This window comes from Cherax quadricarinatus, chromosome 48 (assembly GCF_038502225.1).
Source record: "Cherax quadricarinatus isolate ZL_2023a chromosome 48, ASM3850222v1, whole genome shotgun sequence".
NCBI classification, from domain to species: Eukaryota; Metazoa; Arthropoda; class Malacostraca; order Decapoda; family Parastacidae; genus Cherax; species Cherax quadricarinatus.
In genome coordinates this window covers 15118398-15145518 of record NC_091339.1, presented here as the reverse complement: position 1 = coordinate 15145518, position 27121 = coordinate 15118398, and the positions used below count along the sequence as shown (strand labels likewise).

The 27121-nt window shown below is 40.6% G+C and overlaps 1 protein-coding gene across 9 annotated transcripts in view; it reads left to right on the top strand.

The window, feature by feature from the left end:
- The window catches only part of LOC128696182 (serine/threonine-protein phosphatase 2A 56 kDa regulatory subunit gamma isoform), a 154611-nt gene that overhangs the window by 94727 nt on the left and 32763 nt on the right, over nt 1-27121 (top strand). For all 9 annotated transcript variants that reach the window (XR_011393269.1, XM_070094910.1, XM_070094909.1 and 6 more), the window contains one exon: nt 3216-3343. Coding sequence is in view for 8 of the 9 variants with exons in the window: in XM_070094910.1 (XP_069951011.1) it covers nt 3216-3343 (128 nt within the window). In the remaining variant the exon portion in view is untranslated. The remainder of the gene's footprint in view (nt 1-3215; nt 3344-27121) is intronic.

Here is a 27121-nt window from a genome sequence, read left to right as displayed (position 1 = left end):
TAGGCAGGGTGATCCCAAAAGAAAGATCTTTCATCATCATTCAACACTTTCACCATCACTCATACATAATCACTGTCTTTGCAGAGGCACTCTGATATGGCAATTTAGATGTTCTTCCAAACTTTCAATATCCTAAAACCCCTCTAAAGTGCAGGCATTGTACTTCCCATTTCCAGGACTCAAGTGCGGCTAACTGGACTCGAGTCCCTTCACAAAATATTACCCTGCTCACACTCCAACAGCTCGTCAGGTCCCAAAAACCATTTGTCTCCATTCACTCCTATCTAACACGCTCACACATGCTTGCTGGAAGTCCAAGCTCCTCGCCAACAAAACCTCCTTTACCCCCTCCCTCCAACCTTTTCGGGGACGAACCGTACCTTGCCTCCCTTCCCCTTCAGATTTATACACTCTCCAAGTCATTCTACTTTGTTCCATTCTCTCTAAATGACCAAACCATCTCAACCCCTCTTCAGCCCTCTGATCAATACTTTTAGTAACTCCACACCTCCTAATTTCCATAGTGCCAATTCTCTGCATAATATTTACACCACACAGTGCCCTTAGATATGACTTCTCCACTGCCTCCAGTCGCCTCCTTTCTGCAGCATTTACAACCTATGCTTCACCCCCACATAGTGTTGGTACCATTATACTCTCATACATTCCCTTCTTTGCCTCCATGGATAACATTCTTTGTCTCCACAGATACCTCAATGCACCACTCACCCTTTTTCCTTCATCATTTCTATGATTTACCTCATCCTTCATAATCCCATCTGCTGACAAGTCAACTCCCACATATCTGAAAACATTCACTTCCATACTCTCTCTCTCTCTCTCTCCAGTGTGATATCCAGTTTTTCTTTATCTAAATCGTTTGATACCCTCATCACCTTACTCTTATCTATATTCACTTTCCACTTTCTACCTATACACACCCTCCCAAACTCGTCCACTAACCTTTGCAACTTTTCTTTAGAATCCCCCTAAAGCACAGCAAAATGTAACTGTGTCAACTCCCATTTTGTATTTGATTCCCCCATAATTTAATCCTGCTCCTCTCCCCAACACCCTAGCATTTACTTCTTTTACAACCATATCTATAAATATGTTAAACAACCATGGTGACATTACACATCCCTGTCTAAGACCTACTTTTACTGGGAAGTAATCTCCCTCTCTCATACACACCCTAACCTGAGCCTCATTGTCCTCATAAAACTCTTTACAGCATTTAGTAACTTACTGCCCATTCCATACACTTGAAGCATCTGCCACATTGCTCCCCTATCTGCTCTATCATGTGCCTTTTCTAAATCCATAAATGCAATGAAAATATCCCTACCTTTATGTAAATACTGTTCACATATATGCTTCAATGTAAACACCTGATCTACACATCCCCTACCCATTCTAAAGCCTCCTTGCTCATCTGCAATCCTGCTCTCTGTCTTACCTCTAATTCTTTCAATAGTAACCCTACCATACACTTTACCTGGTATACTCAATAAACTACTACTTCTTTCAACAAACTGGCCATATTCCACCGAGGCAGGGTGTCCAAAAAGAAAAACGAAAGTTTCTCTTTTTAAATTTAGTAATTTATACAGGAGAAGGGGTTTGCTCCCGGCATTTTAGCCGTCTCTTACAACATGCATGGATTACGGAGGAAGAATTGTGTTCCACTTTCCCATGGAGATAAGAGGAAATTAATTAAGAACAAGAACTAGTAAGAAAATAGAAGAAAACCCAGAGGGGTGTGTATATATATGCTTGTATTACATGTATGTGTAGTGTGACCTAAGTTTAAGTAGAAGTAGCAAGACATACCTGAAATCTTGCATGTTTATGAAACAGAAAAGACACCAGCAATCCTACCATCATGTAAAACAAGTACAGGCTTCTGTTTTACACTCACTTGGCAGAATGGTAGTACCTCCTTGGGCGATTGCTGTCTACCAACCTACTACCTAGGACTCAATAAACTTATTCCCCTATAATTTTTAGAATCTCTCTTGTCCCCCTTCCCTTTATATAAAGGAATTATACACGTTCTCTGCCATTCCCTAGGTACCTTCCCCTCTTTCATGCATTTATTAAACAAAAATACCAACCAGTCTAACACTCTATCTCCCCTGCTTTTAACATTTCTGTCATGATTCCATTAGTTCCAGCTGCTTTACCCCCATTCAATCTACATAATGCCTTGCATACCTAACACGCACTCACATTCTGCTCTTCTTCACTCCTAAAAGATGTTATACCTCCCTGGCCAGTGCATGAAATTACTGCCTCCCTTTCTTCATCGACATTTAAAAGTTCCCCAAAATATTCTTATTTATTTCCTTCCACCCCTCAAGGAAGGTTCCTTGATGTTGGTGAGGGGCTCTTGATTTAGGGAATTGGATCTGTGCTCCAGTTCCCCGAATTAAGCCTGAATGCCTTCCACATCCCCCCCCCCCAGGCGCTGTATAATCCTCCGGGTTTAGCGCTTCCCCTTGATTATAATAATAATAATATTTCCTTCCATCTCCATGGGAAAGTGGAATAAGTATCCTTCCTCTGTAAGCCTTGGGTGTCAAAAAAGCTGACTAAGATGCCGAGAGCAGTGGGCTAATAACACCTTCACCTGTATAAAATCCTTAAATAATAAGAAAAACTTTTAAATTAGGATGGTTGAATGTGCATGGATGTAGTGCAGATGATAAGAAAGAATTGATTGTGAATGTATGAATGAGAAGAAGCTGGCTGACCTGGTTCTAGGCAGAACACTGCTGAAGAGGGTAGGGGAGTTTCAGGAGTGAGAAATAAATGGGATTATGTCAGGTGTATCTGAGAATGTTAAAGCTAAGGAAGGAGTAGCAATAATGTTGAAGGATCAGTAATGGCAGGAAAAGAGGGCATGTAAGTGTATAAATTCAAGGATTATGTGGAGCAAAATAAGGGTTGCTCTTGTTATACCTTTTATGTACAATATAAGAATATTTTTCTTTTGAAAAATGTCTGTAGTATCTTTAAAAATTGTATTAATTTGTTGGGTTTTAAGTATTGCAAATTTTGTTGTAGATTAAGAGCTCAGTATAATTGTTGCTGAAGGCTTTCATGAATTTAGTACTTTACATGATTATAATAATAATAATCATAGCTGTTTTCATCAATCTTAACATTATTTGAGAAGTAATGTGAGCCTAGCATATTTTTTTTTTTTTCAGGTTGCAGAAAGAGCTCTCTACTATTGGAACAATGAATACATTCTATCGTTGATTAGTGACAATGCGCAAACTATTCTACCTATAATGTTCCCGGCGCTGTATAAGAATTCTAAATCACACTGGAACAAGTAAGTAGTTTGAATTGTATATTTATTAATATGACATTAGTACTGTATTTGCTTCTCTACATATGTACTTGTCTATAGTGATTATATCTCTAGCTTAATTAGATTTATTACGTAGTGGTCAAAAGATTACAGGGGTACATAATGGGTTTAGGGGCTGGACCCCAGTGTTTTGATAGTTTAGGAAGTTAGTGGCAATGAACTATTTACAGATTTATGAATTGGTAGGAATCGTAATGAGTTGTATGCAGACATGAATCCAATCAGAAATCATTAAAATGTAATTATAATGTCTCTCACTTATATCTACATTATTGAAGCCAGTGTTACTCGTGTAAATCTACATTTTAAGCCTTAGCATACTCACTGTGCAGTGAGTGTGCACAGTATAAAAAAATCCTGCCCTACACAGTACATGATGTAAAATGCAAACTTCTGATGTTGTGTTTGGTTTAAAATTGCAACCTTGAGATTTTTTCTAGGATGTTTTTTGTGAACTGCTGTGAAAAGAAATATATAGGCTTAGCTAATCACCTTGTTGAAATCATCTTCCTTGAAGTTCTTTTCCCTGGAGGCTGTACACTGATTCCAGCACTCTGCTGCTTCTGGAAACATTTCTGGACTCTTTTTCCAAAAGGCATCAAGCATGGCCTGCAATTTTGCTTGAATGTTTTCCATGTCTTCAAAATGCAACAACTTGAGTGCCATTTTCATTTTGGGGAAGAAACAGAAGTCACAGGTGGTTAGAGCTGGGTAGTAGGGAGGGTGAGGGTGACTGCTAATGTTGTTTTTGGCAAGAAGATAATTTTTTATGGTCTTGAGTCAGCAAGTTGGGCATAAATTTTACAGCCACTCAAATTGGTGTTAGTGTGTGGAGAATCAATGATTTGGAGGGCTCTTTTCGTACAGTCCTTGATGGAAAAAAAAGAAGGAAAATGTAGCTCGGTGAAGGTTTGGTGTACGTTTGTGCAATCCTTGTCAAGAAATTGTTCTGCAGATTCAGTATTCTCTTAGAAAAAATCTACTGGTAATGCCTTGTGTGGTCTTAGTAGTTTGACTGGAATAGAAATGAGAGACCATTTTTGTAAGTTTCTTGTAAACCTGGAATTTTAGGGTGTTATCTACTTTATATCTAGGCCCACATCTTAACTGAGCTGAGCTCATGGCTTAGAACTGTGGAACCAACAGTGGTTTCAAAGCAGTATAACTTTGGGACCAACCCTGAAAGAGTTTAAATGTCCAATGTACTAGTACGCAAGGTTCCAGACCCTTGATTTGAAAATTGCTCTAAGGATCCAAGAATAAAAAAAAAAACTTATTTCTTTTAGATTAAAAGTATATTTTTGTGAAGGTAATGAAACAAAAAAATTCTCATTATTACTAACTGAGATGTATAGGCATGAAGTTAACAGCAAATGACCAGCTGACAGCAGCATCTGCAACTGCTGCACACACTGGTAGACAGCAACCACCCAGGGAAGTACTACCGTCCTGCCAGATGACTGTGAAACAAAAACCTGTAACTGTTTTGCATGATGGTAGGATTGCTGGTTTCTTTTTCTGTCTCATAAACACGCTAAGATAACAGGGATATCTTGCTACTCCTACTTACACTTTGGTCACACTTCACAGACACGCACATGCATATATATATATACATACATCTAGGTTTTTCTCCTTTTTCTAAATAGCTCTTGTTCTTTTTTATTTCTTCTATTGTCCATGGGGAAGTGGAAAAGAATCTTTCCTCCGTAAGCCATGCGTGTCGTATGAGGCGACTAAAATGCCGGGAGCAATGGGCTAGTAACCCCTTCTCCTGTATACAATTACTAAAAAAGAGAAGAAGAAAAACTTTATAAAACTGGGTTGCTTAAATGTGCGTGGATGTAGTGCGGATGACAAGAAACAGATGATTGCTGATGTTATGAATGAAAAGAAGTTGGATGTCCTGGCCCTAAGCGAAACAAAGCTGAAGGGGGTAGGAGAGTTTCAGTGGGGGGAAATAAATGGGATTAAATCTGGAGTATCTGAGAGAGTTAGAGCAAAGGAAGGGGTAGCAGTAATGTTAAATGATCAGTTATGGAAGGAGAAAAGAGAATATGAATGTGTAAATTCAAGAATTATGTGGATTAAAGTAAAGGTTGGATGCGAGAAGTGGGTCATAATAAGCGTGTATGCACCTGGAGAAGAGAGGAATGCAGAGGAGAGAGAGAGATTTTGGGAGATGTTAAGTGAATGTATAGGAGCCTTTGAACCAAGTGAGAGAGTAATTGTGGTAGGGGACTTGAATGCTAAAGTAGGAGAAACTTTTAGAGAGGGTGTGGTAGGTAAGTTTGGGGTGCCAGGTGTAAATGATAATGGGAGCCCTTTGATTGAACTTTGTATAGAAAGGGGTTTAGTTATAGGTAATACATATTTTAAGAAAAAGAGGATAAATAAGTATACACGATATGATGTAGGGCGAAATGACAGTAGTTTGTTGGATTATGTATTGGTAGATAAAAGACTGTTGAGTAGACTTCAGGATGTACATGTTTATAGAGGGGCCACAGATATATCAGATCACTTTCTAGTTGTAGCTACACTGAGAGTAAAAGGTAGATGGGATACAAGGAGAATAGAAGCATCAGGGAAGAGAGAGGTGAAGGTTTATAAACTTAAAGAGGAGGCAGTTAGGGTAAGATATAAACAGCTATTGGAGGATAGATGGGCTAATGAGAGCATAGGCAATGGGGTCGAAGAGGTATGGGGTAGGTTTAAAAATGTAGTGTTAGAGTGTTCAGCAGAAGTTTGTGGTTACAGGAAAGTGGGTGCAGGAGGGAAGAGGAGCGATTGGTGGAATGATGATGTAAAGAGAGTAGTAAGGGAGAAAAAGTTAGCATATGAGAAGTTTTTACAAAGTAGAAGTGATGCAAGGAGGGAAGAGTATATGGAGAAAAAGAGAGTGGTGAAGCAATGTAAAAAGAGAGCAAATGAGAGAGTGGGTGAGATGTTATCAACAAATTTTGTTGAAAATAAGAAAAAGTTTTGGAGTGAGATTAACAAGTTAAGAAAGCCTAGAGAACAAATGGATTTGTCAGTTAAAAATAGGAGAGGAGAGTTATTAAATGGAGAGTTAGAGGTATTGGGAAGATGGAAGGAATATTTTGAGGAATTGTTAAATGTTGATGAAGATAGGGAAGCTGTGATTTCGTGTATAGGGCAAGGAGGAATAACAACTTGTAGGAGTGAGGAAGAGCCAGTTGTGAGTGTGGGGGAAGTTCGTGAGGCAGTAGGTAAAATGAAAGGGGGTAAGGCAGCCGGGATTGATGGGATAAAGATAGAAATGTTAAAAGCAGGTGGGGATATAGTTTTGGAGTGGTTGGTGCAATTATTTAATAAATGTATGGAAGAGAGTAAGGTACCTAGGGATTGGCAGAGAGCATGCATAGTTCCTTTGTATAAAGGCAAAGGGGATAAAAGAGAGTGCAAAAATTATAGGGGGATAAGTCTGTTGAGTGTACCTGGTAAAGTGTATGGTAGAGTTATAATTGAAAGAATTAAGAGTAAGACGGAGAATAGGATAGCAGATGAACAAGGAGGCTTTAGGAAAGGTAGGGGGTGTGTGGACCAGGTGTTTACAGTGAAACATATAAGTGAACAGTATTTAGATAAGACTAAAGAGGTCTTTGTGGCATTTATGGATTTGGAAAAGGCATATGACAGGGTGGATAGGGGGGCAATGTGGCAGATGTTGCAAGTGTATGGTGTAGGAGGTAGGTTACTGAAAGCAGTGAAGAGTTTTTACGAGGATAGTGAGGCTCAAGTTAGAGTATGTAGGAAAGAGGGAAATTTTTTCCCAGTAAAAGTAGGCCTTAGACAAGGATGTGTGATGTCACCGTGGTTGTTTAATATATTTATAGATGGGGTTGTAAGAGAAGTAAATGCGAGGGTCTTGGCAAGAGGCGTGGAGTTAAAAGATAAAGAATCACACACAAAGTGGGAGTTGTCACAGCTGCGCTTTGCTGATGACACTGTGCTCTTGGGAGATTCTGAAGAGAAGTTGCAGAGATTGGTGGATGAATTTGGTAGGGTGTGCAAAAGAAGAAAATTAAAGGTGAATACAGGAAAGAGTAAGGTTATGAGGATAACAAAAAGATTAGGTGATGAAAGATTGAATATCAGATTGGAGGGAGAGAGTATGGAGGAGGTGAACGTATTCAGATATTTGGGAGTGGACGTGTCAGCGGATGGGTCTATGAAAGATGAGGTGAATCATAGAATTGATGAGGGAAAAAGAGTGAGTGGTGCACTTAGGAGTCTGTGGAGACAAAGAACTTTGTCCTTGGAGGCAAAGAGGGGAATGTATGAGAGTATAGTTTTACCAACGCTCTTATATGGGTGTGAAGCGTGGGTGATGAATGTTGCAGCGAGGAGAAGGCTGGAGGCAGTGGAGATGTCATGTCTGAGGGCAATGTGTGGTGTGAATATAATGCAGAGAATTCGTAGTTTGGAAGTTAGGAGGAGGTGCGGGATTACCAAAACTGTTGTCCAGAGGGCTGAGGAAGGGTTGTTGAGGTGGTTCGGACATGTAGAGAGAATGGAGCGAAACAGAATGACTTCAAGAGTGTATCAGTCTGTAGTGGAAGGAAGGCGGGGTAGGGGTCGGCCTAGGAAGGGATGGAGGGAGGGGGTAAAGGAGGTTTTGTGTGCGAGGGGCTTGGACTTCCAGCAGGCATGCGTGAGCGTGTTTGATAGGAGTGAATGGAGACAAATGGTTTTTAATACTTGACGTGCTGTTGGAGTGTGAGCAAAGTAACATTTATGAAGGGATTCAGGGAAACCGGCAGGCCGGACTTGAGTCCTGGAGATGGGAAGTACAGTGCCTGCACTCTGAAGGAGGGGTGTTAATGTTGCAGTTTAAAAACTGTAGTGTAAAGCACCCTTCTGGCAAGACAGTGATGGAGTGAATGATGGTGAAAGTTTTTCTTTTTCAGGCCACCCTGCCTTGGTGGGAATCGGCCGGTGTGATAATAAAAATAATAATAAAAATATATGTTTCAATTTGCTATTATGATATTTTATATTTTCCAGTAACTTTTGTAGCCTGTGAGACTAGTAAAAAGCAGTACAAAGCACAGTGTATGTACACTAGGGCCCCACTTTACGGCATTTCACCTTACAGCATTCCACTAATATGGACATTTCAGATTATGACAAACTCACTAAACAGCTTCCCCCACCTGACTTTCTAATGTGGTCCACTCAGTTTGTTTACATTCCCCGTGAACACATGTTTCCATTATGTCTGAAACTTTCCAGAATTTCAAGTGTTTTAGTTACTTCATATTTTATATATACTCTGAGAAGTGTAGAGGAGAGAGATTTTGGGAAATATTGAGTGAGTACATGGGTAGTTCTGAACTAGGTTGAGAGTACTTGTGGTTGGGGATTTGAATGCTCAAGTCAGTAAAAATGTTGTGGCGGGGGGAGTAGGTGAATTTGGGGTGCCAGGGGTAAATGAAAATGGGGAGCCTTTAAGTGAGCTGTGTGTAGAAAGAGGTTTGAGAATAAGTAATACAGTGGAACCTTAAATATCGAACTTAATCCGTTCCAGGAGCTAGTTCTAAATTCGAAAAGTCTGAAAATCGAAGCAATATTTCCCCTAAGAAATAATTGAAATACAATTAATCCGTTTCAGAAACCCAAAAATACTCACAAAAAAATACATTTTATAGAGATTAATTACATTTTTACATACACACAACAAATACTATAGTGTTCACTTATGTATATAAATATAAATATAAAAAAAAACATTTTTACTTACCTTTATTGAAGATTGGTGATGGCATCTAGAAGATAGGAAGGAGGAGAGAGGGAGTGAGGGTTAATGTTTGGAAGGAGAATCCCCTTCCATGAGAACTTCAGGTAAAGCCCTCTCTGGGGATACTTCCCTTCTCTGTCTTTTAATGGCACTAGAACCATCTTGAGAGTCGCCGGACCCCTCTCTCACAAAACAACTGTCCACAGTCCTCTGTATCTGGTGCCTCTTTAACATTTCCCTAAAATGGGACATGGTTCTGTCACTGAACTGTTAACTTAATTGAGGAATTGTTGGTGAGTAATGAGACGGTAGGAGGGCAGATGATGCAGGTGTTCTATTGTTTGGAAAGGGAATCCCCTTCCACAAAGACTTCAGGTAACAAGTCCTTTTCTGGGGTTACCTCCCTTCTTGGTTTTTTAATGCCACTAGGACCAGCTTGAGAGTCAGTAGACCCCTGTTGTGCAAAGTATGTGTCCAGAGAGCTCTGTTTCTCGTGTCCCTTTAAGATTTCTCTAAAATGGGCCATAAGAGTGTCATTGTACAAGTTGCCAATACGGCTTGCAACAGCTATCTCCCAGCTTACCACCCCACTGCACAGCCCCCTCCTCTGATTGTCCCTATCCTCTCCCCAAGGATACCCACCACCCAGCCCATCCCACCTACCAGCCACCCCACCACCAGCCACACATAATAAATACACCATCCACTACATACACCTGTTTAAAAGTAATCATGGCCAGCAATAAAGGCTGTTGTATATGTGAAAAAATCTTTGGGAGAAACATGAGGGGCATTGATTGTGAAATATGCAGTAAAACATCACATATATCATGTACAAAGCTTCATGCAACCATGACAAATGACCAAAAACAAGAAAGTCGTTTCTGGATTTGTCTCAGTGAAAGGGACAGCTGGTTAAGCATAAGAGAGGTACTGAAAAGTGAAAACCTAGAAAGTGTAAGGAAGCTTCTAAGGAGCTTGCCAGAGTTATACAAATGGGAAAAGGAACAAGAAAAGGAGGAAAATGCAAATAGAGATGAAAACCAAGGAGTGAAAGTAAGAGCAAGAGTTGAAAAGTCATACAGAGCAAGTCGGAAAAGGAAACAGGGATGCATAACATAGCGGAAAGGGAAAGGGAGGATGAGAAAACTAGAACAGGATCAAACGAAAGCGAGCAAAGGGAAAAAATTAGCCTAGAAGAAAGTGAACAAGGGAACTCAGATCAGGTGGCAGAACTTAGGAACGACACAGAATCAATAAATGTAGGTAGTCAGAACATTTGCAGTTACTATGCTAAAGGTATGTGCCTACATGGCAGAGATTGTTGGAATAAACACACCAGAAAATGTGCAAACATGTTGAGGAAGGGAAAGTGTCATTTCAACAAAGAGTGCAGGTACTTCCATCCAGTCATGTGTAAAGCTTCAATGCAGTCCAGAGAATGTTATGACCTGAGCTACCCAGACCATCATGTAAAAGGAACGCGGCGCTACAGAGTTAGCAGAGAAAGGGAAATTGAACAGCATTCTTTTTTAGACAAAAAGAGAAAAGATCAAAACAAAGGAAGAGACAAACGGGGGGGATGGTACAGTGAGGACAGGTGGGCAGTAAAATGGGGCGTACCAAACCAGGCATCAGCCTGTCAAGGCCGAATAAGCAAACAAACGCGAAGCCAGTACTGGAGAAACCAGGGGCGTGTACACCAGGGGACATACCAGGTAGTACACCACCAGTGGTGCTAATGAAACACAAAACGAGACAAAACATCTCGCTTGGTAATTCCTGCTTCATATTTGCAAATATACAGGGTTTGAAATCAAATAAAAATGACAAAGTTAGTTATGTCAGTGGGCTCCTGACAGAAGCGAATGCCGTATTCGGAGCATTTACAGAAACACATACAAGGGATGTTTTGGACGGAGAGATAAAGATAGAAAACTACAACATGTATAAATGTGATAGAATCAATAGGTCACAGGGAGGAGTAGGAATCTATGTAAAGGATACTTTCTGTTGCACAGAAGTGCTGAATTCTACAAATGATATAGTAGAAATTCTAGGCATTAAAGTTGAAAATAATAATTTGGTAATTATCCTAGTATAAAAACCACCATCGGCAACTGCTGAGGAATTCACAGATCAGTTAAGTAAGATAGATAGCTATCTGTATAGGCTAGAAAATCCTAAACCAAATATTTTACTCCTTGGAGATTTTAATCTCCCTCATGTTAAATGGAAGATGGCACAACGTAATGTTATACCAGAAATATCCCTGGGAAGCACCCTGGCTTAACAGGTACATACCAGGGAAATAATGAGGTTTTGTGAAAAGTACTCTTTAAACCAACAGGTAATTGATCCCACTAGAAATGATTATACCCTGGATTTGATATTCACAAACGAGGAACTGATCAGAGACATAACAGTTTCCAAAACTATTTACTCTGATCATAACATCATAGAGGTTCAAACTAGTATTAACTCAGGGGTAGGAAACTGCATCGCTAAAGTTAGAGACGGGATGTTCAGTAAGTTTAATTTTAACAACCATAGAATTAACTGGGAAAAAAATAAACCAAGAGCTATCAGACATACCCTGGGAATCAGACATCAGCACCCTAAATCCTCACCAGTGCCTAGAGAAGCTGAATACAGAAGCATAGAAAGTATGTATGAAACATGTACCATTGAGGAAACCCAGAGGAAGATCAGATATAGAGAGAGAGCGTAGGAGATGGTACAGAAGAAGAAAACGGGTTACTGAACTGCTTAAAAACACAAATATACTACAACAGAGGAAAGATTGACTTAGCAGAGAGATCACTGAATTAGAGCAAAAACTTAGAATGTCATACCTCACAGAAGTGCAAAGGGAACAAAAGGCCATACAGGATATTGCAAGAAACCCAAAATATTTCTATTCCTATGCAAAATCCAAGCAAAGAACTACCTGTAGAATTGGACCACTACTGAGAGGAGACTAATACACTGACGATGAACAGGAAATGAGTGAAATCCTAAAAGAACAGTATGAGTCGGTGTTCAGCAACCACTAAATGACAGCAAGGTAGAAAATGCAGAAATATTTTTCACTCCAGAAGAAGGCCGCACAGACCAACTAACTGACATTAGTACAAATCCCATAGATTTTGAAAAAGAAATGGAAAATATGCTCACTCACTCAGCACCTGGACCAGATTCATTGAATGCTTTATTTATAAAGAAGTGCTAAGTACCACTAGCACGAGCCCTCAGTATTCTTTGGAGAAAGAGCTTAGATCTAGGTGAAATACCGGAGGCCTTAAAGAGTGCAGACATAGCTCCTTTGCACAAATTCAAATTCAAAGTTTATTCTCTATAAAGATTACAATGTTGAATTTACAGAATTTGGTTGTTGTGTGGTTTACATGTAGTTAAATAATGATTACAGAGTGTACCACTAGAACGCCTAGCATGGTTAGGCATTTCGGGCAGACTTAGTTTAATTCTTTATTTTAAAATATTACAAATTATGAGGTAAGTTGGTATTATGGCTAAGTGACTAAATACTAGTTTGTGAGTTTAGCAATGTGAATGCTTTTGTTTTGGCACAGTACATAGTTTCAGTATTGGAGTATCATAGGATTCATTATTTTAAGATTGAGATTAATATTTCTGTTTATGGTCAAATGGGTGAGTGAGTGTAAGTGTGAACCACCAGGTGGTATTCGTGTAGTTAGTTGATGGGGTTTATCAGGGAGATAAGATGTTTTCTAATGGTAGTTTTGAAGGTGATGAATGTGTTTGCAGTTCTAGAGTTCTCAGGTAGGGTGTTCCAGATTTTAGGGCCTTTGACATACATTGAATTTTTGTAAAGGTTTAGTCGGACATGGGGAATGTCGTAGAGATGTTTGTGTCTGGTGTTATGCCTGTGGGTTCTGTCACAACTATCAAGAAAGCGTTTTAGGTCAAGGTTGATATTGGAGTTTAAGGTCCTGTAGATGTAGTTTGCACAGTAGTAAGTGTGGATGTACTGAACAGGGAGTAAGTTTAGATCTATGAAGAGTGGGGGGGGGGGTGTTACCAGGGATGGGATTTAGTGATTATTCTTACTGTAGCTTTTTGTTGGGTTGTTATTGGCTTTAGGTGTGTTGCTGCAGTTGATCCCCAAGCACAAATAGCATAGGTGAGGTATGGATAAATAAGTGAGTGGTATAGTGTGAGAAGGGCATTTTGCGGCACGTAGTATCGTATCTTGGAGAGGATCCCAACTGTTTTGGATACTTTTTTGGTTATGTGTTGGATATGGGTGCTGAAATTCAGGTTGTTGTCAAGGTATAGGCCTAGGAATTTGCCCTCATTATGTCTGGTAATTAGAGTGTTGTCGATCTTAATGTTAATTTGTGCATCTCCTGCTCTGCTACCAAACATAATACAGTGGACCCCCGCATAGCGAACGCCTTGCATAGCGAACAATCCGCATAGCGAACGCTTTGTTCGCTGAAATTTTGCCCCGCATAGTAGACAAAAACCCGCTCAGCGAACTTCGTCCGAGACGCGTCCAATGTGGGCCCTCAACCAGCCTCACATGTGCCGGCCGTCCCATTGTTTACCAGCTAGCCTCCGCGGTAACATTCAAGCATACACTCGGAATATTTCGTATTATTACAGTGTTTTCGGTGCTGTTTCTGAAAAATAAGTGACCATGGGCCCCAAGAAAGCTTCTAGTGCCAACCCTGTGGTAAAAAGGGTGAGAATTAGTATGGAAATTAAGAAAGATTTTGAAGGGTTTGGGGCTAACCCTGAGAAGCCTATGCCAGTTGTGGAATCCATTGTGCCTACTTCAAAAATTAAGGAAATGTGTGCACAGTGGGTTGAACTGCAAACCTTTATGGATGAAAATCACCCTGACACAGCTGTTGCAAGCCGTGCTGGTGACTATTTCAATGACAATGTTATGGCCCATTTTAGGAAAGTCTTGAAGGAACGGGAGGTACAGAGCTCTATGGACAGATTTGTTGTGCGACAGAGGTCCAGTGACTCTCAAGCTGGTCCTAGTGGCATTAAAAGAAGAAGGGAAGTAACCCCAGAAAAGGACTTGCTACCTCAAGTCCTAATGGAAGGGGATTCCCCTTCTAAACAGTAAGAAGATAATGCTCTCCCCTCCTCCCATCCCATCAATCATCACCAGATCTTCAATAAAAGTAAGTGTCATGTAATTGTGCATGCCTTTTTCAGTTTGTGTGTACTAAAATTAACATTTTTTTGTGGTAAAAAAAATTTTTTTTCATACTTTTGGGTGTCTTGCACGGATTAATTTTATTTCCATTATTTCTTATGGGGAAAATTAATTCGCATAGCGAACATTTCGCATAACGACCAGCCCTCTTGCACGGATTAAGTTCGCTATGCGGGGGTCCACTGTATAGTAGGTTTTGTCAGTGTTAAGCGTAAGTTTATTGACTGTCATCCAAGTCGATATTTTGATCAGCTCCTCGTTAACAATGGTGTTGAGGGTGGCAAGATTAGGGTGAGAGATGACATAAGTCGTGTCGTCAGCAAAGAGAATGGGTTTCAGGTGTTGGGATGCGTTTGGAAGATCATTGATGTACATGAGGAAGAGCAGGGGACCAAGGACACTTCCCTGCGGAACTCCAGTATCAAGTGGCCGTGTTGTTGATGCTGTGTCTTTAATGGTAACATACTGATACCTATTAGTAAGGTAAGATTTGAAATAAGCAACCGTAATGGTCAAGTTTGTGGAGTAGGATGTCGTGGTCTACTGTGTCAAAAGCTTTTCTTAGGTCAATAAAAATTCCTAGTGGATATTCCTTATTTTCCAATGCTGTGTAAAGCAGATCTAGCATTTTTATGATTGCATCATTAGTGCTTTTATTTTTCCTAAATCCAAATTGGCAGGGGTTGAGTATGTTTTGTGCTGTTATAAATGAATATAGTCTCCTGTGCACGAGTTTCTCAAAGATTTTGGATAGCAATGGTAAGTTTGATATTGGCCTATAGTTGTTTAAGTCTGTAGGGTCACCACCTTTATGTATTGGTGTAACCCTTGCCATCTTGAGTAGTTTCGGGAAGGTGCTAGTTTCTAGTGACTTGTTAAAAAAGTAATGAAATAGCATGCGAAAGGATATGGGCCGCTCGCTTGTACAGTAACGGTGGGACATTAGACAGATTCCCTGAGTTGTTTTTAAGTGACTTTATAATCTCGGTGACTTCCGAGGGCTCAGTTGGTGCAAGATAGAAGGAATTTGGGAAATTCCCATCTAGGTAGTCCCTGGCATGGGCATTAGTATGTGGGATTTTATTGGCGAGATTAGATCCTATGGTTGAGAAGAAGTCGTTTATCTTGTTAGCTGTGTCAGTGGGATGTAGTGGTGTTTCATTAGGTTTAGTTAGGACAATATTCTTGTTTTTTTTCAGTTTGTGGGTCCCTAGAATCTGAGAGAGTGTTTTCCAGGTCTTTTTTATATCTCCTCTAGTGTCTGTGAATCTACTGGAGTAGTATAGTTGTTTGGCTTTCTTTATTACATTGGTGAGAACTGATGAATAGTGTTTAAGAATATCTTTGTGTATTAAGCCCTGTCTATATTGCTTTTCATATTGGTGTTTCTTGTCAATGGATTTCAGAATGGTGCTGGTTAGCCATGGGCAACCAAGCCGTTTGTTTGTGATCTGTTTCGTTTTTATAGGACAATGTTTGTTGTATAGTCTAAGTAATTTGTTAAGAAAAATGTCTGTCCAGTCATCAATACCATTGGCCTTGGAGAATTCTGTAGGCCAGTCAACAATCTCTAGGTCAGTTGTGAACTTCCTTATTGAGGCCTCGTCATGGAGTCTAAATGAGACTTTGTTGTATTCAAGTGGTGGTTTATTAATGTTTGTCAGGAGGAAGGTAGGGTAGTGGTCTGTAGTGCTATCTGTGATTATCCCTGATTTAAGGGGGGCTAGTATATTGGTCCATATGTGGTCTATTATGGTTGCACTTGTCTCAGTGAGCCTGGTTGGTTTAGTTATTGTTGGTATGAGAAGTGTGTTGTTCATATTGTTGATGAAATCAGTTACAGGCTGATCATCTAGTAAGCCAAGGTTGATGTTGAAGTCTCCAGCTAAGAGAAGGTGGTGCTTATTCATTTGTCTGTTTGTTATTAGTGACTTTAATTTCTCACTGAAATTTGGGATGTTTGTGTGAGGTATCCGGTAAATGGCACCGATTGTTATAGGTAGTAGAGCACTAGCTAAAAATTACAGACCAGTAGCCCTAACCTCTCACATAATAAAAATCTTCGAAAGAGTGGTGAGACAGCAGGTTACAAATTTCATGGACCAGCACAACCAACATAACCCGAACCAGCATGGTTTTAGAGCAGGACGATCATGTCTATCACAGCTGCTGAACCATTATGACAGAATTACGGAGGCACTGGAAGACGACCAAAACGCAGATGTTATTTACACAGATTTTGCAAAGGCGTTTGACAAATGCGATCATGGAGTGATAGCGCACAAAATGAAGGCCATGGGCATTACGGGGAAGGTAGGCAGATGGATTTTCAGTTTCATAACACAACACAAAAAGTAGTAGTGAACAGGGCAAGATCCAGCATCAGTGAGGTCTAAAGCTCAGTGCCCCAAGGCACTGTCCTGGCACCTCTGTTATTCTTCATTCTCATAGCAGACATAGACAAAAACACCCGGCACATTTTTGTATCATTTGCAGATGACACTAAAATAAGCATGAAAGTCAGTACGGTAGAGGACACTGAAAAAGTACAGGAAGACATAAACAGGGTTTTCCAGTGGGCAATGGAAAACAACATGACGTTCAATGGTGATAAGTTTCAGCTGCTTAGGTATGGAAAGAATGAAGAACTCAAAAGGAGCACTATATACAAAACTCAAGAGGGTCACCAAATAGAACGTAAGAAACACGTAAAAGACCTACGAATAATTATGTCAGCGGACCTTTCTTTTAAAGACCATAACAAGACAAAGATCACGACAGCCAGGAAGATGACTGGGTGGGTATGAGAACTTTCAAAACAAGGGAAACAATGCCGATGGTGACACTACAAATCGCTAGTGCTCCCTCACTTAGAATATTGCTCAGTGCTGATGGCCCCGTTCAGGGCAGGAGAAATATCGGAGCTGGAACAAATACAGAGATCGTTTACGGCTCACATTGAGCCAGTATAGCACCTAAACTACTGGGAACGCCTGCAAGTCTTGAACATGTACTCATTGGAGCGAAGGCGAGAGAGGGGTACGTGATAATACAGTGGACCCCCGCATAACGATGGCATCACATAGCGATTATTTCGCATACCGCTTACTTTAATCGCAAAATTTTTGCCGCGCATACTGATTAAAAACCCGCTCACCGATTTTCGTCCGAGACGCGTCCAATGTGCGCCCTCACCCAGCCTCACATGTGCCGCCCGTGCCATTGTTTACCAGGCAGCCTCCGCGCTAACATCCAAGCATACACTCGGAATATTTCGTATTATTACAGTGTTTTCGGTGGTGTTTCTGGAAAATAAGTGACCATGGGCCCCAAGAAAGCTTCTAGTGCCAACCGTACACCAATAAGGGTAAGGATACCCATTGAAATGAAGAAAGAGATCATTGATAAGTATGAAAGTGGAGTGCGTATTGCCGACCTAGTCAAGTTGTACAAGAAACCCCAATCAACCATCACTACTATTGTGGGCACCAAAAAGACAATCAAGGAAGCTGTTGTTGCCAAAGGTTTAACTGTGTTTTCGAAACAAAGATCGCAAGTGATGGAAGATGTTGAGAGACTCTTATTGGTGTGGATAAATGAAAAACAGCTAGCAGGAGATAGCGTCTCTCAAGCGATCATATGTGAAAAGGCTAGGAAGTTGCATGACGATTTAATTAAAAAAATGCCTGCAACTAGTGATGATGTGAGTGAATTTAAGGCCAGCAAAGGTTGGTTTGAGAGATTTAAGAAGCGTAGTGGCATCCATAGTGTGATAAGGCATGGTGAGGCTGCCAGTTCGGACCACAAAGCAGCTGAAAAATATGTGCAGGAATTCAAGGAGTATATAGAAACTGAAGGACTGAAACCTGAACAAGTGTTTAATTGTGATGAAACAGGCCTGTTCTGGAAGAAAATGCCAAGCAGGACCTACATTACTCAGGAGGAAAAGGCACTCCCAGGACATAAGCCTATGAAAGACAGGCTTACTTTGTTGATGTGTGCCAATGCTAGTGGTGATTGCAAAGTTAAGCCTTTATTAGTGTATCACTCTGAAACTCCCAGAGCGTTCAGGCAAAAGAATGTCCTCAAGGATAATTTGTGTGTGCTGTGGAGATCAAACAGTAAGGCATGGGTCACTAGGGACTTTTTCTATAACTGGTTACACCATGCATTTGCCCCCAATGTGAAAGATTACCTAACTGAAAAGAAATTAGAACTTAAGTGCCTCCTGGTGTTAGACAATGCCCCTGGTCATCCTACAGTCGTGGCAGAGCGACTTTATGGGGACATGAGCTTCATTAAGGTGAAGTTTTTGCCTCCTAATACCACTCCTCTCCTGCAGCCCATGGACCAGCAGGTTATTTCCAACTTCAAGAAACTGTACACAAAAGCTCTGTTTGAAAGGTGCTTTGTAATGACCTCAGAAACTCAACTGACTCTAAGAGAGTTTTGGAGAGATCACTTTAATATCCTCAATTGTGTAAACCTTATAGGTAAGGCTTGGGAGGAAGTGACTAAGAGGACCTTGAACTCTGCTTGGAAGAAACTGTGGCCAGAATGTGTAGACAAAAGGGATTTTGAAGGGTTTGAGGCTAACCCTGAGAATCCTGTGCCAGTTGAGGAATCCATTGTGGCATTGGGAAAGTCCTTGGGGTTGGAGGTTAGTGGGGAGGATGTGGAAGAGTTGGTGGAGGAGGACAATGAAGAACTAACCACTGATGAGCTGATAGATCAACTTCAAGAGCAAGAGGCCAGACCTGGGGAAACTGGTTCAGAGGAGGGGAGAGAGAAATTGAAGAAGTTGCCTACTACAAAGATAAAGGAAATCTGTGCAAAGTGGCTTGAAGTGCAAACCTTCATGGATGAAAATCACCCTCACACAGCTATTGCAAGCCGTGCTGGTGATTATTACACTGACAATGTTGTGAAAATCTTTAGGCAAGTCATAAAGGAACGAGAGGTACAGGCCACTATGGACAGATATCTTGTGCGAAAGAAGTCCAGTGACTCTGAAGCTGGCCCTAGTGGCATTAAAAAAAGAAGGGAAGTAACCCCAGAAAAGGACTTACTACCTCAAGTCCTAATGGAAGGGGATTCCCCTTCTAAACAGTAAGAAGATAATGCTCTCCCCTCCTCCCATCCCATCAATCATCACCAGATCTTCAATAAAAGTAAGTGTCATGTAAGTGTGCATGCCTTTTTCAGTTTGTGTGTATTAAAATTAATATTTCATGTGGTAAAAAAAAAAATTTTTTTCATACTTTTGGGTGTCTTGCACGGATTAATTTTATTTCCATTATTTCTTATGGGGAAAATTCATTCACATAACGATTATTTCGCATAACAATTACCCCTCTTGCACGGATTAAAATCGTTAACCGGGGGTCCACTGTATATACCCAGAAGGTACTCGAGGACTTGGTCCCAAATCTGCACACTGCCATAACAACATACTGGAGTGAGAGATATGGGAGGAAGTGTAAAATAAACCAAGTGAGGAGCAGGGGTGCGGTGGGGACAATAAGGGAACACTGTATCAACATCCGGGGTCCCAGACTTTTCAACATCTTACCAGAAGATATCAGAAACACTGCTGGAACAAGTGTTGAAGCCTTCAAGAGGAAACTAGACAAGTATCTTCACCAGGTGCCAGATCAACCAGGCTGTGATGGATATGTGGGGCAGCGGGCCTCCAGCAGCAACAGCCTGGTTGACCAGGTGAGCACCAGACGAGCCTGGCCCATGGCCAGGCTCAGAGAGTAGTTATACTCTCGAAATTCTTCAAAGGTAGCTGTGTCAGGATAATCACCCATAAATGCTTGCACCTTTGTAAACATCGTACACATTTCCTTAATCTTTGACGAAGGCGACTTCCTCTGTCTCTCTTGCTCCACCTCTGAAGGAAACCCCTGAGTTTTGGTCCGTTGCTGTTGCACCTGAAGCTCTTGCAGCTCTGTAGTGGTTAGCTCTTCATGGTCGTCCTTATTACGAACATAGCCAGTTGGTCCCCGGGTTATAGTGCTTTTCGTAACAAACTAACAAACTTAGCATGTCTAGGGGTCTTCACTCGTAGAGGAAAAGGAATTTTCTTGGTTTCTATTTAATTTATTAATAACCATAATAACCACTTAAATCCACTTTCTCAGATTTTGCACTATGAGTAGAGCACTTATCCCGCTCCTCATTAAAACATCACAGTACAGTGGACCCCCGCATACCGATTTTAATCCGTGCAAGAGGGCTCATTGGTATGCGAAATAATCGGTATGCGAATGAATTTTCCCCATAAGAAATAATGGAAATCAAATTAATCCGTGCAAGACGCCCAAAAGTATGAAAAAAAAAATTTACCACGTGAAATATACATTTTCCATCACACAAAGAGAAGGATACATGCACAATAGTAGAGTAGTACATGCACAGTATATATTGTGCATGTACTAGTCTACTAAATGAAGAATAAATGACACTTACCTTTATTGAAGATGCAGCAATGACTGATGAGACACTGTGTCCTGGGAGTGCCTTTTCCTCCTGAGTACTGTAGGTCCTGTTTGGTATTTTCTTCCAGAACATGCCTTATCACACTGTGTATGTCACTACGATTCTTAAATATCTCAAACCAACCTTTGCTGGCTTTAAATTCACCAATATGAGCACTAGTTCCAGGCATTTTTCCCTGTTCACCTGGGTGTTAGTCGACTGGTGTGGGTTGCATCCTGGGAGACAAGATTAAGGACCCCAATGGAAATAAGTTAGACAGTCTTCGATGACACTGACTTTTTTGGGTTATCCTGGGTGGCAAATCCTCTGGGGTTAATTGTTTCTTGGTATATTCTCAATAAGCCACACCAACAACAGTGCTACAGCAGCAGCAGACGATGCTACAGCAGCAGCAGCAGCAGACGATGCTACAGCAGCAGCAGCAGACGATGCTACAGCAGCAGCAGACGATGCTACAGCAGCAGCAGACGATGCTACAGCAGCAGCAGCAGCAGACGATGCTACAGCAGCAGCAGACGATGCTACAGCAGCAGCAGCAGCTGACAGTGCTACAGCAGCAGCAGACGATGCTACAGCAGCAACAGACGATGCTACAGCAGCAGCAGCTGACAGTGCAGCAGCAGCAGCTGTACCACCAATAGTAGCGATGGTTGATTGGGGTTTATTATACAACCTGGCCAGCTCAGAGACACGCACTCCACTTTCATACTTATCAATGATCTTTTTCTTCATCTCTATTGTAATTCTCACCCTTATTACTGTAGGGTTGGCACTAGAAGCTTTCTTGGGGCCCATGGTCACTTATTTTCCAGATAAAATCACCAAAAACACTGTAATAATACGAAATGTTACGATTGTATGCTTGGATGCTACCGCGGAGGCTGGCTGGTAAACAATGCCACCGGCGGAACATGTGAGGCTGGCTAAGGCGCACATTGGACGCGTCTCGGACGAACAGCGGTGAGCGGGTTTTTAAGCGGTATGTGAGGCAAAATTTTAGCGATAAAATGTATCGGTATGCGGATTAAACGTTATGTGATGCCAACGGTATGCGGGGGTCCACTGTACTAGGTTAAGTATTTACAAATGGCTCTGAGTGAGTCAGGAAATATCAGTATATGTACATGCACAAGCATTGCTTAAAAACTCAAACACCACATTGGTAGAGCTCTTACATAGAGTTCACTCTGCAATAAGCTCTCTTACAACACTGAGGCTTGCTCACTTGGTTTCACTTTCTTTAAGAGTTTCTCAACCGCCTTCTCCAACCGAGGTAAGCCTTAGCAATGAGTTTCTGAAAATTCCTGGTATCTTCTAGGGAGGCGAATGGTGGTTTAGAACTGAATACTTCCCTAGACCCTTCCTGGTCAAGAGGAAGGTATGAACTGAACAAAGTAAGGCTTTACCAGCCAACTTTGACTTGGTCGGAGCAGGGGTTGAGCAGCTCATAACAACTATTGGTGCTTGGCCAGGTCTCACCAGCAGTTGAGACTAATTAAATAACCTACCTATGTACAAAGCTAAGTAATACGCCCAGATAATATAAAGTCGAGTAAATCCATTTTAGCTACTAATGTACTTCTGAATACACCTACCATCCGACTTACGACCGAGCTTGGTTCCGACCAACCGGTCGTAAGTCAAAATGGACGTAAGTCGAACTTTACTACTGAATATCAACATCACATTTTTGTAATGACTTTATTTTATTGTTTTATTTTGGTATTTCATTTTTTACTTTACTTTTTATGCTGTTTGTACTGTATTTTATACTGTAAGGTTTAAGATAAACACTGTGTACAACACAAACAGTTGTTTATTTAGCATGAAAAACACGGTCGTAAGTCGAGTGGTTGTATGTCGAGCAGGTCGTAAGTCGGATGGTAGGTGTATAATATTAAGTGAAATAGCAAAAATAACATGTAATAGTATATCATTGCAATAATAAGTAGAAACTGTCTACTTAAAATGGACAAAAGGGTGTAACAGTCCTCCACCAACTTTTCCACATCATCGCCACTAACCTCCAACCCCATGGACTTCCCCAATGCCACAGTAAATTCCACAGCTGACATAGGCTCCTTAGGGTCAGCCCCAAACCCTTCAAAATCCCTCTCTTGTACACATTGTGGCCACAATTTTCTCCAAGCAGAGTTCAAAGTCCTGCAAGTCACTCCCTCCCAAGCCTTACCTATAAGGTTTATGCAACTGAGAATACTGAAGTGATCTTTCCAGAACTTTCTTACGGTCAATTCAGTGTCTGAGGTCACTTCAAAGCACTTTTGAAACACTGCTTTCGTGTACAGTTTTTTGAAATTTTAGATGACCTGCTGGTCCATAGGCTGGAGGACAGGAGTGGTATTAGGAGGCAAGAACTTCACTTTGATTAAGCTCAATTCCCCCGCAATTTGCTCTTGCAAGTTGTGAGGATGAGCAGGAGCATTGTCCATTACCAGGAGGCACTTGAGGTCCAATTTATTTTCCAGGAGGTACTGTTTCACAGTAGGGGCCAAACACATCATAGAACCAGCCAGTAAACATGTCTCTAGTGACCCATGCCTTACTGTTTGCTCTCCACATCACACACAATTTAGTCTTGACTATATTGTTTTTCTTGAACACTAAGAGTTTCAGAGTGATACACAAGTAAAGGCTTCGCTTTGCAATCCCCACTAACATTACTACACAACATTAGAGTTAGCCTGTCTTTCATAGGCTTGTGTCCTGGGAGTGCCTTTTCCTCCTGAGTAATGTAGGTCCTGTTTGACATTTTCTTCCAAAACAGGCCTGTTTTGTCATAAACACTTGCTGTGGTTTTAATTTTTCTGTGTCTATGTACTCCTTAAAGTCCTGCACATATTTTTCAGCCACTCTTTTGTCAGAACTGGCAGCGTCACCATGCCTTATCACACTGTGTATGCCACTATGATTCTTAAATCTCTCAAACCAGCCTTTGCTGGCCTTAAATTCATCAACAGCAACAGTATTTGGAGTCATTTTCTTAATGAGATCCTCATGCAACTGCCTTGCCTTTTCACATATGATTGACTGTGAAACACTATATCCTGATAAGTTTCTCGTTTATCCACACCAACAACAATCTCTCCTCATCTTCGAGTATTTGCGATCTCTGTTTTGTAATCACACTTGCACCTTTTGCAACAACAGCTTTCGTGATTGCCTTTTTGTTGCCCAAGTTAGTAGTGATGGTTCAGTGGGGTTTGTTGTATAACTTTTCCAACTCTGAGATACACTCTCCACTCTCGTACTTTTCTATTATCTTCTTTTTCAGTACGATAGTACACCTCACCATTTTTACCACAGGGTTGGCACTAGAAGCTTTCTTTGGGCTCATGGTGGCTTATGTAGCAGTTACAAGCACTAAAAACAATGGATTAATACAAGATATATCACATGTACATGTGGATACTTCCTCAGTGACTTGTAAACAATGGCACACTGGCTGGTAGACAAGGTGACTGGCCAGGCCTGCTCAGGGCACCGAGCGGACACGTTCGGGACGAAAGCTCCAAACCGAGTTTATAGGTGTTGTCCGCCAATTTTTTTTGCGCTAAAGTGAGGCGTTATCTGATTTTGGCGCTATCCAATGCAGTCATTAACTGAGGGTCCACTGTAATAATAATAATACGCAATAATAATAATTACTCTGAGGCACACTAAATGTATGTTACATTAATATAGACATTTTCATTAATCCACCTATGATATTTTTTCAAAATTATATAATAAACATGCTACATAACACACAAACATGATAAATACACCCCACACAAGAATAAATTAACATAAATATGAGATGTTTTTCCAGTCATCTTGTCTAAAAGAATAATGCTTTCTGTAGTTCAACACCAAAGAAAATGTGTACACAATAGTATTACTGGGGGTAACTGTAGAAAATGATTCCTTTTGTATGCCTTCACTCAAGTGTCATTCCTTCTAAAAATGGTGTGTTACATTAGAATGAGAGTGTTGATCTTTATTTACTCCACTAACATGGAGACAACTTGTACACAATGTATGGTGTTTGTATTATAGTATAAGCTTCACCCCAGTGGAAATAAGTCACTGATTATTTTTGGACATCCTAGGTAATCTACACATATGCTGCTATGTATGATAATCTATGTAACTATTTATGTGTACCTGTACCTGAATAAAAACTTACAAACATGAAAATAAACATGTATGAACCATAACCAAAAGCATTTGTCTGCTTGTTTATAGACTCACCTCTCACCCTACATTAAGACTTCAAATATTTTAAGGTAAGGAATGAATTTAATGTATATACATTCTGTCACTCTAGGGCACTTTAAATGTATAATACATGTGGGTGGGGTGGCCATACCTACTACACTTGGCTACCATACCTACCACACCTGACTACCATACCTAACACACCTGACTTCTTACAATAAATACACTCACCTCTCATCCTACATTAAGACTACAAACATTTTAAGATAAGTAATGTGTGTACTGTATGTTCATTTTATCACTCTAGGGCACTTTATTTGTCATAGTGAGTGGGCTGGCCAGATGGGCTACCATACCTCCTACACCTCCTACACCTGACTTCCTACAAATAAATACTACTTACCTCTCACCCTACATTAAGATTACAAGTATTTTCAGATAAGTAATGAGTAATGGAGTTGTAAGAGAAGTGAATGCTCGGGTGTTGGCAAGAGGTGTGGGGTTAACCCTTTGAGGGTCGACAGGCCCTCTCCGAAACTCGTTCTCAGGGTCGGCCAAATTTCAAAAAAAAAAAAATTATTTTTTCTTATGAAAAAATAGAGTATTTTTTTCTAAACATTATAGGCTAAACAAAAAAATTTTAACGTCAATACTTACCAAGATATGGAGGTGTGAAATTTGCCAAAATTGAACAACATATGGTAACATCGCCGACTGCCGTCACCCGGTATTTTTCTATTTACTTTTTTATGTACTATTTTCAATTTTTTTTTCAATTTTTCTTTTTCTGAGTAACTTTTATGGCCTCTGAGGCCAACATGATCAGTATTTTGTAAGTTATTTCTTTTTCAATACTACACAATAAGGGCGTAAACACTGTTGTCATTATTTTGTTTACAGAAAATATTTACACAAACAAACAATATGAAATGTTGTTTATTACTATTTTTCTATATTTTATATACACATATACAGTCACAGGACATGTTTCTAGAAGTTCTGCAGCCTGTGGAACTCTTTGAAACATGGTGTCATGCACAGTGGAGTTTTGCACTCCTCACACATAAAACGAGTGTCTCTGCGTTGTCGTGGGCGTTTTTTTGTATGTGAACAGACGTAACACCTCTTCTGAGCCTTTTTCTTCAAAGCAGTAGCAGGCAGTTTTACCAGGAAGTGATCACCATGCTTCAGACGAGCAGGTAGTTGTTGATAATTTGGTGGGCGGTCAATTGCAGGTGCATTTCCTTGGTACTTGAATACTATTTGTCTGATGACAGACAAACAGAATTCGCCGTACTGTGGTTTGTTTCTGGTGCTCATCTTATACATATTATAAGCATTGAGCATGGAAATGTCCAGAAGATGGAAAAACAGTTTGATGTACCACTTATAACTCTTGCGAACACAATCAGCAAACCCAATCTGCATGTCACATTTGTCCACTGAACGCATGTTGAAGGTGTAATCAATCACAGCTGCAGGTTTTAGAATGGGTTCATTTCTCTCTCTATGCTGCCTGCCACTGTCTGCCATTTCATTAGGGTGAATTGATGACAACAGTGTGACATCTCGTTTGTCATGCCACCGAAATGCCATGATGTCATTGGCAGCAAACGCCTGCACCTCACCTCTGCGAGTGCCAGCATCAAACCTGGGCATATGTTTTCGATTTGCACGCACTGTGCCACACACGTCTGTCATGTTCACTCGCAAAAAATCACTGAGTGAGGGGCTTGTGTACCAGTTATCTGTATATAATATATGCCCCTTACCAAGGTATGGTTCTATCATTGTTCGAACCACATCACCTGAGATGCCCAATAACTTCCTGGTATTTTGCAATGTATAACTTCCAGTGTACACAATAATATCCAATACCAGACCACTGTAACAATCACAAAGCACAAACAACTTTATACCAAAGCGTTTCCTCTTGCTTGGTATGTACTGCTTGAAAGAGAGCCTTCCTTTGAACAGAATCAAAGACTCGTCAATTACAAGCTTCCTGAAGGGATAAAAATGAGTACTGAATTTC